We start from the raw sequence: 16,093 nt of genomic DNA, 5'->3' as shown, positions 1-16,093 counted from the left end.
CGTTCTTCTCATTCGTAACATACTTTCGTGTAAATATAAAGAAAGAAAAATAAATCAATTACGATTACTTGACATTACAGATTGAGACTGATATAGCTGGATGCTGGATAAGAAATATTAGAACCTTGCCAAAAATCCAAATTTAATCAAATCGATAAATAAATGAGCCCTCCAAGGACAGACGTTTCGTCTTCAATAATTCAAAATGGCGATTTTACAGATTATAGTTATGTTTGGATGAAAAGTTCATCATGTAGGTATCTTTGGACGAAATGTTCGCATATAGGCTACCTCTAAGACCTAGTCCCCGGCGAGTGGCCTTCAAAGTTGAAGCCAATTTCCTACTTTCATACACAAATGCGTATGGGAATTTTCTGCACTCGTGATCGTTATGCTAAATATTTGAAAAGTGAGAAGTTTTTCCGTATTATAAGATACCTTTCCGTATGGAGGGATAAATATACTAAATTTTTGTTTAAATAAATTTTTTCCTTGGAGCACTGTGAGCTGAGTCCGAGATCAATTTAGGAATTGGCTTCAAATAGCTCTCCATATAAAAAGGCCAACTTGCCAAGCGCTTGTCTAAGACATATCCGAAAGTAAAAGAAATAGTGCCGTTTCCGAATAAAAAAACACGGTTTTGTAGGCGAGAAAAAAGGAAAAAACATCCGAGATAATGTTCATTTATGGCTTTTTTTCTTTGCCATTTAAGATCCAGGTGGCGGCATTACTTGTGGCCTGTCCTTACTTATGGGCTTATCGAAATTTTTAGCACAAAATTACACCTAAAACCGAAAAAATGTAATATGCATTTACAAGAAATTAAATATTTTCAATTTTGAGGTTTTCTAAATCATTTTGTGACATTGTAAATTTTTTTGCGAGAAGGCAATAAGTAAAGACAAAGTCCACAAGTAATGCCGTCATCCTGACTGATCTACCCTCTCTTTGATTTCGAGCAGTAAAAATCTACAGAAGACAATTTGAAATATTCGAACACTGTCTTTCGAAAGTAAATAATCAGTAAGAGGGACTGGGGCAAAAAGTCACAAATCGAAAATTTCAAAATTCAATATCTTCCAAGATAAATAGGATAGCGACTTAATTTTTTTTTTCATAGATAGCCTCAATAGACCTTCTTCTATATCGTAAGGTTCTTTTAGAATAAGGCATTTTAGAAAAAAAATATCGAAATTTTTAGCCGTATTTATGAAATATTCTTCTTGAAGAAGATATCAATTATTACCTACTTATTTTTCAAAATTTGTGCTGGTGAATATTTCCTAAAATTGAATACGAAGCCGCTATCTATTTTAGAATTTAACGAAGATCCAGAAATATTTTTATTAAAAACGTTCACTTGGGGTAAAAAGTAACAAAAGGTAAAGAGTAGTAGAGGAAAATGACTTTTACATAGTTGCACTGCGGTAAATTTCCCATAAAACTACGCTAATTGGAAATTTCTGGGGCACTCAGGTAGCTTGTAAAAAATAAAATATCCGTTTTGTGACTTTTTGCCCCAGTCTCTCCTACCGAAGAGATAGTCAGCCCTCAGGCGAACATCAAAAACTTTGAATTGAGTTTTTCCGGCGTTTTGTGCATTTTTTTATTCTTACGGTTTTGTCAAATTGGTGAGAAAGATAGTTAAAGTAAAACTATCCGTTGAACCTAAAGGGACGAAAAATAAATTTTGCAGATCGTTATGCTCAACGCACAATAACTTTTGTTTAGTAAACATGTTTTTGACATTTCAGTGAGAGTGAATGAGATCTAGATCTAGTTATCTCGGTCATTCTCATAGGAAATTTTGAAAACATGTTTACAAACAAAAGTTATTGTACGCTGGTCATTATAGTCAAATCCTTGAAAAATAATAATAAATAATAAGAATTATTAAAAATGTTTTGGTTTGTTGATTTTCTCCAGTTTTTCTTAGTTGTTTAAGTATAAAATACCCTTATGAAAAATGATTTTTTTAGATTATTTTTCGACTTAGAGTGATCTATGTTCGTTATCGGATCAAAACCGATTGGAATCGATGTACAAATTCTCAGGAAACTAAACTTACCACAAGGGCCTCTCGACATTTCATTTTTCTATAAGTTTTTGCATAGAGGCACTAAAGACTATTGGCAAGATTTTTCCTAAAGAGAATTGACTTATCAGTCTGATATATTTCAAAATCGCGCATTAAAATCTATATGAAAATATATATTTCATAATGTTCGCCGAAATAACACAAGAACTAGGAGCAAATTTGTTTCAGTCGTAGTGCAAAATCTGCAAAATTTTTACAAGGAAAACTGAAAAATAGCTTCACTTTTTATTAGGCTTGATGGGCCCCTGCTTACCCTAAATCTGTTGAGAAATTCGCTCATAGTTTTTTTTCAAAAAAATTATTAATACAACGGATCATTGGTTCCGAGAGACATAAACTAAAACTGAAATGAAATTATGGTCTTAACAAACTCTCTTTAATTAAACCTTAGATTTTTCTTTTAGCTCAATAACCTCGTGTTCCTTAATGACTTCCATTTAAAAGACACATTTACATAAATTTGACTTAACCTAATTACTTGTAATTGAAAAATGAAATTTTTGTTTCAGTTCTTACCCGCTGTGATTCAATAATATTGGAATAATTTAATGAAAAAAGATGATTGCAGAGGAAATTGAATGGCAATAACAGATTCCATTTTCAGGTCATAGCAGTAATATAGCAAAATCTTTCTGGAATTTCTTTCTCAAGACATGGTGAGAATTCTATTGAAGTTCTTCAGACTAGGATTAATTAATTAAATTAGAAACTCCTCAGTGCAGTGTATTGTGCAAGATGATTGCAAAAGAGTTTCTAAAGGTGATGACTTTTTATTGGTGTACACATCTCTATAAGTATCCAATATCTCTTTTCTTAAAACTCGCGCGCCAAATGAACGAATATTCCACAAAAGAAAAATATATCCCCCCAGATGTGACTATTACCTTTCGTTCCTTCTTCATTTTCTTTCATCTCTGACGTTGTATTTCAACTGAATTATAATGAAATTAAATTTTTATCTCTTCACTTTGACGCTCGATTGCTTCTTGGCGTCTTTTATGTCAATGACCAGAAGTCGAAGGTGCGAATGCCTTTGCAAGAGAAGGTGAGAATTCATTGCTAAGGTAAAATAGCAAAAATAAGCAACACAAGTCATTAGAGATGTGTATTGAGACTCCACAAATCATCTTCAAACACGATAATTATCACAATCGGCATTAGTAAAGAAGTATTTCTGTGTTTTCACTCTTTTAGAGGAGTTCCCGCCAAAAAAAAAACAGATCACGTCGAATTGTATGTGATTTTCTTCACACAAAACTTCCTCATCGCCCAAACAATCATCTTTTTCCGTCAAATTGAGGCGGAGAAATGAAAGGGAACTCGAGTGTCTCTCATGTGATTTTTTTACATAATAATAATAAATCATTGAACAGAGAATTATAATTGGAAAAATGGCAGAGAAAGCTTTTGAATTTCTTCTTTTCTTTGGCTTACATCTATGTCGCGAAAAACTGTATCTTTCTCTATAAAATGCATTAGTTTGCTTATTCTAGCGATATTAAGATTTTATTTTAATTTTGAAACAAGTTTAAAAGTTGATATATTCATCCGCGAATTTTCTAATTTTTTGCTAATTCTTTTAACTCAAATGAGAATCTATTAGGGTGAGTTTAAAGAAATGAGAGAAACAAATGTACATTTAATTTATAGCCATGCTAATTTCGACTATGAATTTTTTTGCTCAAAGTCAAGAAGAGAAGCACAGTAACAAAACCAATACAATCGTAATGTATATTTTAAGGAAAAGAAAGTTAGATAAAAAATAAGATCGTTCTTGTAATCTTACGAACATTTTATTCTATCACTGACTGAGAGAAATCCGAAAATGTTAAAATAACATTCCGGAAATGTTAATTTTACCCTGCAGTATTGATCCAAAATCGGTGTAAATATTACCCTTTTTAGGTGTATTTGGGGGTCAAAGTTACCCTTTTTCATGTTAATTTTATCCTTAAAAAGGTGTAAAATTAACATTAAAAAATGTTGATATATTTTTACACCTAAAAATTGTTAAAGTTATGAGGAAAGAAAGTTAATCGCATCCTCTTTTTTTCTCAGTGTAGGGTCCTTTGAAAAACCCAAATTGATATGCCTTAGCCTTATACATTCAGACCTGGCTTAGCTCCATTGTTTACCTTCTCTATTAGGCAAATTATAAATCGATTGAAATCAGTTATGAACAAGGGGCAAATAGAGTACAATAGGCTAATTGTTAACGTAATCTAATCCTGAATTTTGAGATTCAAAGAACTTTGACATACAAAGCCAAAAGGATTCATCCTGATTTCATTAAAATCACTTGTTGATAAGAAAGGCTGTAGCCAGGATTTTAGTAGAGAGGGCACATTTGAAATGATGTAAATTGATATTTGAGAAGAATATTTCTAGAAGATTATTTCCAAAAAAACCAAACGTTTTTCGTCCGCAATAAATGAGTCTTCTTAAAAAATCGCAAAAAATCTAATTCAATCTTTATAAATTTAAGCTTAAGCCTCATTCACATGATGAAAAAGTGCATAAGAAAAAATACATAAACAAAAATAGAGCAATCTGATTGGCTGAGGCTTACGCACTTTTGCGTAGAAATTTTTCATAAAGATGATTTTATTTCTCAATTTAATTCCCAACTGTTCCCAATTTCAAATGAAATGCGCGTGCGACAAAAATCGGCTGTCAAATTTTCGCAGTTAACAAACAGTAATCGTAATTTCTTACTTGTTACAACTGGTGAGAGATCCTCCCCGAGGTTCTGCGGTTCAGGTGCAACCTCCGGATGCGATGCTGACACCACACAAGCTTCCTTCAAAATCAATTCCGGACATTTCAATTCTTGAGTTCTCGTGGAAAAACAGCACTTCTATTGTTGGAGTGGTTCTTACACGTTTTGCTGATGGTCCTGTCCTGATTCCTCCGTGTTGCTGGGTTATATTTCGGGATAACATTGTGCTCCACATGACACATCTCAAACCTGAGTCTTTCTGTACAAATACACACACATTCCACCAAGATATCACACACGAGGGCAATGGTTGGAATCCTTGGAATACTCTCTGCCCAAATATTCTGTATTTTTCTCTCCTCCGTGAATTTTTACTCACGAAAACAAACAAATTTGCTTCACGCGCACCGCACAATTGATTTGACAGCTGATTTTTGTCGCGCGCGCATTTGATTTGAAATTGGGAACAGTTGGGAATTAAATTGAGAATTACAAAGTAAAATTTATCATGCAAATTTTCATCATGTGAATCCAGCTTTAGAGTAAAATCAATAAAATACTTTACTAAAACCATCATAAGAATATTTTGCCAATAAAATTAACTTAGGAACTGTTTCTTGAAATTATATCTTTTTATCCATTTTTAACCGATTTTGACGGATTTAAACAAAGATACAATTTTTTTTTTCATAGATCTGAATAGATTTAGGGCGGTATAACCAGTTATTCTCACTTTTTTGAAGTTTGTATAATTTAATTATATTTATATTATTATTTATTTAATTTATTTATTTGTTCGCTGTAATATTGTTTTAACTTTTTCAATTTATATATGCCAAATGACTGTACTAGCCTGTAGGGGAATTTTATAACAGTATGACAATGTCATGTGAGAAATTTTAAAATTTTTAAGTTTTGGAGAAATTAATTGAAAATCAGATTCGTATCACTCATTTAGGGTTTCATAAAGCTCCTTGCAATAGCCATTCGATACTCATTGGGCTTTTACGTTGTCTTGCTCACGACGTTACTACAAAAATATGTCATATGACATTGTCATGTCGATACAGAATTCTCTTAGTGTCCTTTGGCTCTTAGTAAAACTTTGTACTTAGTAAACTTAGTCCTAAACTTTTAACCCAAACTCAAATTTAAGTTTGAGAATAAATAGTATCCCGTAATACGTTCTTCAGACCTAAGGCTTAGCCATCTGGCTTAAGTCCTCTAATTCCTTATCAGGCAAGATTTTTTAGGAAATTGTTGTTTAGGATTGAATATTAATGACAAATATTCCATTAGATTTTGAAAAATCAATAAAATGGCTTGTTATTTAGATTTTTGAGATCTTCGGGAACTGGGCTAAACCTAGTCTGAATAAGATATGTTCTTAAATCAAGCTTTTTTAAATGTACGAAAGCCTTTTTATTTAATCTTACCGGGAATCGTCTGAAAATACGAATTAAAATCTGATAAAATATGATTAAGTGCTTTATAATTTCATATGAATCCGATCTTGATGAAACCTTGGGATTTCGTAAGCTGCAGGCTTGCTAATGACAGTAAGAAAACAGAAAACCGCTTCTAGAAGTGTCAGAAAAATGATCAAAAATTGAATGGAAAATCCTCTTTAAACGGCCTCTATACACTATGAGAAATTTCTTTAAAAAATGTCTTTTAAAGAAAATATCCCCTATCGTTGTAACCAGAAACGTCAGATTTTTTTTCTGAAAAAGGCAATTTTTGACGAAAATTGCTTTTAGTGTGTAGACACCATGAGACGTAAATTATTTTCTGTGAATTTTCATTTAAAAGTTCCTTAAAAATTCAATGCTAAACCGATCTTGATTATTTTGAGCAGATGTGGAAAGTTTAAAGTGATACCCTGAAAGGTCCTTTAAGACGGCATATTTTTTACAAAAAGCTTTAGAAGCTTCCGCAAGGTCCTTCTAAAATTCCATTTGAAGTTTTTAATTTTTAGATTTTGTAAAATATATCTTAAAAAAACATCATAAAGTCATATTTAATCCAAATTCAATTAATTTGGGCTTTTTGGAAAGCAAGCAACATTAAAAAAAGGACCCTTAAAGTCTATAAAAGCAATAGTGATTTTTGGGTGAATATGCCTTTAAGTTGAACTAAGTCTCAATTTTGGTTATTTTTTAGTTTAAAGCTGTTTCTATAATAAAGCCAAATAATCCATTTTTTTTATAATTTCTTTTAATGAATTCTTGACTTAAGATTATAGGTATTGCAGGGACATCACATTTCCTATGTTTTCTTTAGGTTTCTAGCGTGCCGAGAAAACTTTTCAGTTTATTAGCTATTTTCTGTCATTGTAGAATGAATTAGCAAATAATACAAATACAAAATAAAAGCCAATTTAATATAGAATAGGCAACCGAAATCCCCAAATTGACAGCCTATGTAGTTTTGAAGATATCTTGTGAAATGTGAACGAAAACAGGAAAAAATTTATACTAAAACTGGTCGCATTTTTCAGAGCTAGTGTCACCCCCCTGAGATATTGAATGATTGAAGAATGTGGGAAATTATGAAGTGTTCGATGGGTTCGAAGCCAGTGTTTTCAAGTTTTTAAAAACTTGAAGGATATTCCAGGATTTATAAAACGTTCCCCAGAAAAGCTATGAAAGCCTTTGTGAGGAAGCGTCGACCTCGGGGCAGACCTAAGACAAGGTGGCTGAATAAAATTCAGGAACTTGTTTTAGAACCCCTTGAAATCGCCCGCGAAGAGTTTCCAGATGGCGAAAGATCGACAGATGTGGACTTCTAAATTGGGTGTTCTTAGCTCGCGACCTCGATTGGGACAACAAGGAGAGCCGACGTATATTCAATTTTTGAACGATAATCCGGTGTTCGTCGGGTGGGAGCGAACTAGCTCAGAATAAAAGTCAAAGAAAGCCAGAATAGAGCGCCAAGAAAAAGAAAGTTAATTATCACTGAGAAAAATTTTATGGGTAGTTTCAATGTTTTTCTGGGTAAAATCAAATGAAATTATGGGTAGAATACAATTGGTAGAATACATAATATAGTAATGGTAGAATACATTTGATTTTAAAGTATTTTTTGATTTAAATACATCATAACATTTATCTTGAAAATTTCTACATTTATTTTAAATATTTCTTGAAAAATACTTAAACAAATGTTTTGTGGGTAAAATCAAAAATTTCTGGGTAGTTTTGAATACATTTTAGCATAGTTTTAATTGTAGAAATTTTAGTTGTAACAACATATACCATTAATTTGAATACAAAAATCATGTGTAAATATTAAAATTTCTGGGTAGGCAAAAATATTATAAAAATAGGAGATTCCCCAAGAAGCAAAATAGCTGCCTTATAGAACCAAGTACTAGATAACTCTTTTAGTGCACTTTTAAAAGACTTAAAGTGAAAATTTTCCGTTGAAATTCCTATAGCAGCTCTTAAGATCCTTAACAGTGCGCCACTTTACTTATAGTAATCTCAGTGATGGAAACAAGAGCGTTATAAGTAAATAAATAGATTTTTGGTTCTATAGTGCCTTACTTAAGGAATTCTACAAGACTATTTTAAGAAAAAATTGCTGCTTGGGTCTCGCTGTAATTTTTTTGTTAAGTGTATGAATCTTAGGGGAAACTGGGGCACCACCAAACACGGGGTACAACCAAACACTGCGATTTTTTAATCGGTTATTGGATATCAGAGAATAAGACCGATAGGAATTTATAGGCACTATAGGGATGCTTGTCCAGTGAAGGAATGGTCGAGATAATCCAAGTAGTTTAGAAATAAAAATTAGTGTTTGGTGGTACCCCGTGTTTGGTGGTGCCCCGGTTTCCCCTATTATCTGTACCCAATGAAGACATCCTTACTGTCCCGAACTAAGACGTTGCCCCAGATGTATTGTGACATTTTCGAACACTGAAGAAAGTGCGTAGTGCACCGAAAGCTCTGAGAAGAAAAGGCTTTTATTCTGGGCTAGTCCACTTCCATCCGACGAACATAAGAATGTGATATGATATTATAAAAGCATGATGAAGATGAGCCAATGATTTGTCCCTTCTATGAAATAATGTAAAAAGCATAGCATCTAACTCATGAGTTCTGCTGGCATTCTGCAAAGTCTTAATTTCTCCACCCCTTTTTTTAGAAGAATTTTAATTGCACTATTCGATTACGGCACTTAAAGACCCCTCATGTGTGTTCAAAGTTTGAGCGATTGCGGACAATCACTTTGAGAGTCATTTGGCAAAATTGCCTGTGATTCGAGGAAATGTTCACACTGTGCAGAGCCATTAAGTTATAGAGATGATTAATCGTCCAGGTGAAATGTTGCTCAAGAAGCTTATAAGTTTCTGGGTGTGGAGAGAAAATGAGAAATTCGCTGTTGAACTTCTTCTTCCGACCAACTAAACAATAAGAAAATCTTTCTCACAATAGATTTTTGAGGTGAGGAAATTCCTCGAGGTTGATTCCAAAAGCTTTTGTCAGCTTATTAACACATGTTAGATGCTAATTGATAATTACTCATGCAGAGGTACTATAAACTGCAAATTGCAAATGTACAGCTGATTTGGCGTGCAAGAAGTAACTGAGGAGAGATTGAAAAGAGAAGAGCATCTCAAAAGGGTTCTTATCACTCACTTGACATGACTTGAGAAAATTCTCCCGGTGTTAATCGTTCGATGTCACGCTATCTTCCAAGTCTCAATCCCTTGGTGAAAAAGATCTTCTAGTATTGATTGGTTAATTTTATTTATTTGCTGCAGGAGATCAGGAAGTGGAGATTCCCGCCTGAAGATGGGGAGCACGTTCGCGTAATTGGATGCCATTCAGTGTCATTTCATCACCATGAGGGAGGAGGAACTGGAGATTGCGATAAAAGTCGTGATTGTGGGGAATGGCGGTGTGGGAAAGAGTTCAATGATTCAGCGTTACTGCAAAGGGATCTACACCAAGGACTACAAAAAGACCATCGGCGTAGACTTCCTGGAGCGACAAATTGAGTGAGAATTCATTTATTTTTACAAAATTTCATATAGCAAAAACCGTAAATTTATCCCATTTTCATCCAATCTGCAATTCTACGCTGTCTTTAACGTTTTTCTATGCTTTTTTTTAAACATTCATTAAATTTGTAGAAGATTTAACTCTTCTTTTGATTTCTTTTTTTTTTTGCAGAATCGATGGTGAAGATGTTAGAATAATGCTGTGGGATACAGCTGGTCAGGAAGAATTCGACGCGTGAGTATCTTTATAGCTATCATTATTCTAAAGTTGCAGCACAACATTCGGACAAAAAATTTAAATACCAGGAAGTAAAGATAAGATGGTTTTGGAAATTTTGCTTCCAATTCTTTAAGCTTCTACTTGCCCAATCTTCAATATAGAATCTTTTACTAGAAGATTTGAGTAATTAATTCTCATATAAGTCGATCCAAGGATCGTTAACATGCCTGTTAATTCCTCCACCCATCCAAAACCATATTTTATTGGGATTACTAAAAAACGCGTCGTGCGATTTTTTCATTTCTGGATATTTATGTTTTAGAGATTACCCAGGCGGACAATTGACCATGTGTGAAAATACTGTTAAATCATTCTTAATTAATAAGGGTTTTTCAAGGTCAAAAGTGAAAAAAAGGCTCAAGGAATGAAAAGGTCTCATTGAAAAGGTTTTGGAAATTTTTGACAAAACTGAACCGGTTCCAATCGATTTTAAACTGGTAATGATCCACTTCATAACCGATAACTAATGTTTTCAGTCAAGCGTCTGACAAGTTGGCCTTTTTATATGGAGCTATTTGAAGCCAATTCCTAAATTGATCTCGGACTCAGCTCACAGTACTCCAAGGAAAAAATTTATTTAAACAAAAATTTAGTATATTTATCCCTCCATACGGAAAGGTATCTTATAATACACAAAACCTTCTCACTTTTTGAATATTTAGCATAACGATCACGAGTGCAGAAAAATTCCCATACGCATTTGTATGTGAAAGTAAGAAATTGGCTTCAACTTTGAAGGCCACTCGCCGGGGACTAGTTTTGAGTGCTTTATAAATCCGTTCAAATTGGTTGTGAACCGTTAAGTAATTTTTGTCCGAAAATCAATTTTATTACTCTTAAAATTACTTTTTGGGATCTTTCGAATGATTTACAAATCGGTTTAAATCGGTTGAAAACCGGTACACGGTAGGGGAGACTGGGGCAAAAAGTCACAAATCGAAAAATTCAAAATTCAATTTGTTCCAAGGTAGAAAAGATAGCGGCTCAATTTTTTTTCTATAGATAGCCTCCATAGACCTTCTTCAATGTCGTAAGTTTCTTAAAATTCGAACAAGGAATTTAGAAAATAAAAAATATCGAAATTTCTAGTCCTATTTTTGAAATATTTCCCTTGCAGAAGATAACAATTATTACCTACTTATTTTCCAAAATTGATGCACTACTGGTGAATATTTTCTAAATAATTTGGATTCTTTGAATACGAATCCGCTATCTATTTTAGAATTTCACAAAGGTTCTATTCTCCAGAAATCCTTTCATTAAAAATGACCACTTGGGGTAAAAAGTAACAAAACGTATAGAGCAAAAAGTAACAGAAAGCGAAGCAATTTCTGATATCTCACGGCGAGAAGAAACGTCATTACCATGTCTCGCCGGTCGTTGTTTGTATTGGTCAAACGATTTGCAGTCTTTTGTGTTTTTTTTCTAAAATACAGTGCCCGCTCTCTAATCCGGATCGCCGTAATCCGGTCGAGTTATCAACAGTTACATTTAAAATCATTTTGAGGTTATGTATGCATGTGTGTTCAGCAATGAAAATGAATTATCCTGTGATGTTTTTGTCAATAAATGAAGTATAATAGCATAGAATTCTCTAATTAGGTCTTTTTAATCTTCTTTAAAACTTTTATTCTAATTCTACAAAGAAATCTTGTATTATATTTTCGAGACGTTGAACAAATTCAAAAAATCCATCCGGATTACGAAGCGGACATCTGTCATATTGTCTCCCAATCATCCGGATTACAAATAGAGTTGGTAAATTTCAAGAAATTTCATGAATTTCGGCCTAAAGTAGATGGCGACTGCTGTGAAATTTCTGAAATTTTACCATCTCTAATTACAAAGCGGGCCCTGTAGCTTGAAAAGCGCTTTTCTGACTTTTCTCTCTGTAGATGAAATGATCTGTAGATGAATAAATTTTCTATGAAAATATGTCCTCTAGGTATTTTTTTTTTCAAATTTACGGAAGCCTGTAATGAAGCGAATCAAAATGTGATAATACCCCATGTCTGGTACTATTTGTCCCAGCATTTTTGAGAATTTTCGCAAAATTCCCTTTTACAAATCGGCTCGATAAACGTATTTCCTTACAAAATAGAGGAATATTACTTTCTCAAAGTTGTAGAGTGGTAAATTTCCTAGAAAACTGCGCTAATTAGAAATTTTTGAATCGCTCGAGTAGCTTGTAAAAAATTAAATATCCGTTTTGTTACTTTTTGCCCCAGTCAGTCACCCCTAAATGATGCGAAAGTACTTTTAACCCTTTAACGACGAGACACTTTTTACGGACTGAAAATCAACAATAAAAATTAAACTGAGAAACATAATCAATGATAAGTCTTACATCTAACCTTGGAAAGTCCAACAGAGTCTGATTCGGTGTATTTTGTGCTTCTATGGACGATAAGGACAAAAATAGCCCCAAAATTTAAGTAATTTTTCTGACAATACCAATGAATAATATTTTTCGCTTTAATGAAAAATATTACGTATGAGTATTGTAGCTTTTATTGCCAAAAGGGTTTCGCTTAAAAAAATTGGAAGTATAAAAAATAAATAAAATTAATTATGAATTTGAGAATTTAAAAATTCGTCATTTTTGAGCTTAAATATTTACTACATAGCAAATAGCTAGAGACTTACAAAAAATATCCTAGATTTCTTCAACCTTCTATTTTGCAATTATGTACAAACATAAGGAAAAAATAACTCTGGGTAGTCAGGAAAAATTATTTTCTTTATGGGACACCGGTGTTCCAATCGTCCTTAAAGGGTTAACTTCATTTTCAATCTATTGGAAATTTTTTTTGTCAGTGGAAATTGTGTTTTTTCATATGTTTCGTCTTATATTTCGATTCCTAAAAGTAAAAAGAGTTAAAGTGTGAATTTTCTAGATTCCCAGAAAAAAATTTACATTTTCAAAGGATCCCCGCTGATACTTTGGTTTTAATCAACAAAGGATGAAATAATTATCTTCACCACTGAAGCGATTCACTTTTGTTATAATTTCAAATAGGGTAAATTAAGCTATTTCAAAACCTGCTCTAAATGGAAATATTTCGCTACTCCAAATGGAAACGTCACTGTTTTCATGATAAATACAGTACTACATTACTATATTCATATAGTTTCTATAACACAGTTTCATTATTTAATTAATTTTACTCCAAATAAAGCGAAAAACCATTCATAGTTACAAATTTTAATTTGTTAATTTCTCAGAAAAATTAAAAGTGTGCCTTTTCACCATTGAATTTTTCATCGATCGACCATGTTTTCCAATGAAAAACACAATTAGGTGATTGTTCCTTATTCGTTTTGTTTAACATTTATGTCATATTTCTGGCTAAATTTAGTTAAATTAAGTGCTAATCTTCATTGTTAACGGTACGTGAAGATTTCAAATGAAATAATTACCTATTTCGTGAACAAAAAGGATTTTTCTGAAGTGTCTGCAAATGCTTCAATAGGGAACGCCAGAAATAGGATTTTTTTTGTAGAGATCTTCTTATTGTTTTAGATGGGAAAGGAGGAAAGACCAGGAATAAGAGCAAATTCTGCACTCAGGAGCAACTCAACAAGGTTTTGGAACCCTTTCGTCGCGGTTTCACTTACACTGTTTGTCTCCAATTAGAAACTTTACCTTGTCTCCATTTGGATTAATTTGTTTCCAATTGCAGCATTTTACGCCCGCGTATTTTTCCTGTATTTAAGAAGTTTTCAAATTATATTTAAAGAATTTTCACTAAACAGTAACATTCTAGAAGAGTCAATGAGCAAATTTATGTAATTCTCTCCAGTAAAAATATGAAGTTAATGTGTTGAATCTTCTGTCAAAGTTAAAGCGTCTGGCAATGGTTTTGAATTAGGACATTTACCCAAATTACAAAATTCGAATGATTAATTTTAAATAAAAGAGGAAGTCCAATTCGTTTTATCAAGATCTGGAAAATTAATTCAATTTTATTAGGGAATTTTTTCTAAATCTTTACACCTCAATTGTTGGAATTTTAAGAACTTAATTAGAGGAAGTAGGGCCTTTGATAAGCTTTTAAACTTCCTATTGACTTAGAACTCATGAAGAAAATTTAACACTGCTAATTTTATGCAAATCCAATGAATTTGATGGTTGTTTTCTCTTGCAGAATAACCAAAGCGTACTACCGAGGAGCTCAGGCGTGCGTTCTGACATTCAGCACCACAGATCGTTTGTCTTTCGAGGCAATTAAAGACTGGAAGATGAAAGTAAATTAGTCTTCATTAATTGAGCTTCATGCGCAACGCGATTTACTTTTTATTTGTTCTTTTTTTTTTTGGGTTTGCTCCAACCAAAAAAAAAAGGTGGAGAATGAGTGTGGTGAGATTCCGACCGTGATAGTCCAGAACAAAGTGGATCTGATGGATCAGGCGGTGGTGCATCCAGAGGAGGCAGAAATGCTGGCAAGGCATCTGGGATGTCGACTAATTAGGACATCAGTGAAGGAGGATGTGAATGTAGGATCAGTTTTTAGATATTTAGCCACAAAATGCCATCAATTGATGAAGCAACAGTACAGCAATGTGGTCACAGTGGGACAACCAACAATCAGTAATTATTCCATTGTGTTCAGTCTTCCTGAACGACTCTCATTGACTTTGACCATTTTCTTATAACTTCCCTCCAGGTGCCTTTGGACCAACATTCGCCAAGACAAACGGCACAATTATTCTGCGACCCAGCAGAAAGCCCTCTCGGAAGAAGACCATGCTGAAGAAATGTCGCATTCTCTGAGGATTTGGATGTACACACAAAAAAAACGCCACATTTTCCCCAGAGAAACCCATTTTGGATGCTGATCAATCGTGTTTTCCGTCCACGATCATGTGCATCGGAGTCATTCACGCGAAATACCTTGCATGGACTTAATAACAGAAAACACTTATTCAAGAAATTGTTGCTACAGTTAGCGACATTGTTATAGATCCACATTAAATTTATTAAGAAAAAAAAGACTATCTGGTTTTAGCTTGTTCTAGGTGGGATTCTTAATGCGAATCTGGTTCGAATTGGTTGGAATTGAAATTTTGAGGAATAATTAATTTTTTCTATGACCTGATAAGCTGACTGCAAAGCGATATTAAGACGAAATAAAGGCTTATTCTCTACAATTAAGCAAGAAATCATCTAATTTGGTTAATACGAGTTTAATCAGGGGCATGACATTTCCTATGTTTCCCATATGTTTCTAGCGCGCCGAAAAACCTTTTGGGTTTATTAGCTGTTTTCTGTCGTTGTAGAATGAATTAGCAAAAAATACTAATACAAAATAAAAGCCAATTTAATAACGAAGAGGCAACCGAAAACCCTAAATTGGCAACCTACGTAGTTTTGGAGATATCTAGTGAAATATGTACGAAAACAGGGAAAAATTTACACTAAAATCGGACGCATTTTTCAGAGCTAATGTCACCCCCTGAGTAATATTCGTTGTCTCGAGTAATAAAAATTCATTTTTACGACCAAAATGTCTAAAAGAGTTTAGAGAACAAGGAAATCATGAGCGATCCAAAGAAAAATCGCGCGATCTTACGATCTCTATTCAAAAATTATGCGATTTTGCGAACTCTGTGGACAAAAACTCGCCATTTTTGTTTTTTTTTTTAATGAAAAAATCGCGCCATTTTGAGATTTCTATGGAAAAACATCGTCACATTGCGATCTTTAAACAAAAAATCGCGCCATTTTGGATTTTTTCTGCAAAAATGCGATAATCGTATGCGATAGGTCAATTTTTCTACGATAATCGTACAGTTATCAGTTATAGTTATCAAAAATCGTAAAATTTTGTCTTCTGTGCAAAAAATATCTCATTATTTTACGATTTCTCTGAAGTAAGTCGTGGTATCTGTTGATTTTTGTGCAGAAAATATGTGATCTTGCGATATCAGATCCAAGAAACTGTAATACAGTAGATTCTCTCTCAATTGGGCATTTTTGGCAAA

At 33.3% G+C, this 16,093-nt stretch overlaps 1 protein-coding gene across 1 annotated transcript in view; it reads left to right on the top strand.

Annotated features, from left to right (window-relative positions):
- LOC129800537 (ras-related protein Rab-23) overlaps positions 1-15,079 on the top strand; it is a 38,879-nt gene extending 23,800 nt beyond the window's left edge. Inside the window, exons 2-6 of the mRNA XM_055845002.1 lie at positions 9,589-9,825; positions 10,001-10,063; positions 14,257-14,356; positions 14,453-14,699; positions 14,776-15,079. Of these exons, the coding sequence (XP_055700977.1) occupies positions 9,671-9,825; positions 10,001-10,063; positions 14,257-14,356; positions 14,453-14,699; positions 14,776-14,882 (672 nt within the window). The 5' untranslated portion in view covers positions 9,589-9,670 and the 3' untranslated portion in view covers positions 14,883-15,079. The remainder of the gene's footprint in view (positions 1-9,588; positions 9,826-10,000; positions 10,064-14,256; positions 14,357-14,452; positions 14,700-14,775) is intronic.
- Positions 15,080-16,093: the final 1,014 nt, after the last annotated feature.

This window comes from Phlebotomus papatasi, chromosome 2 (assembly GCF_024763615.1).
Source record: "Phlebotomus papatasi isolate M1 chromosome 2, Ppap_2.1, whole genome shotgun sequence".
Classification (NCBI taxonomy): Eukaryota; Metazoa; Arthropoda; class Insecta; order Diptera; family Psychodidae; genus Phlebotomus; species Phlebotomus papatasi.
Note: the sequence above shows the minus strand (reverse complement) of the source record. Positions and strands in the feature narration are given on the sequence as shown.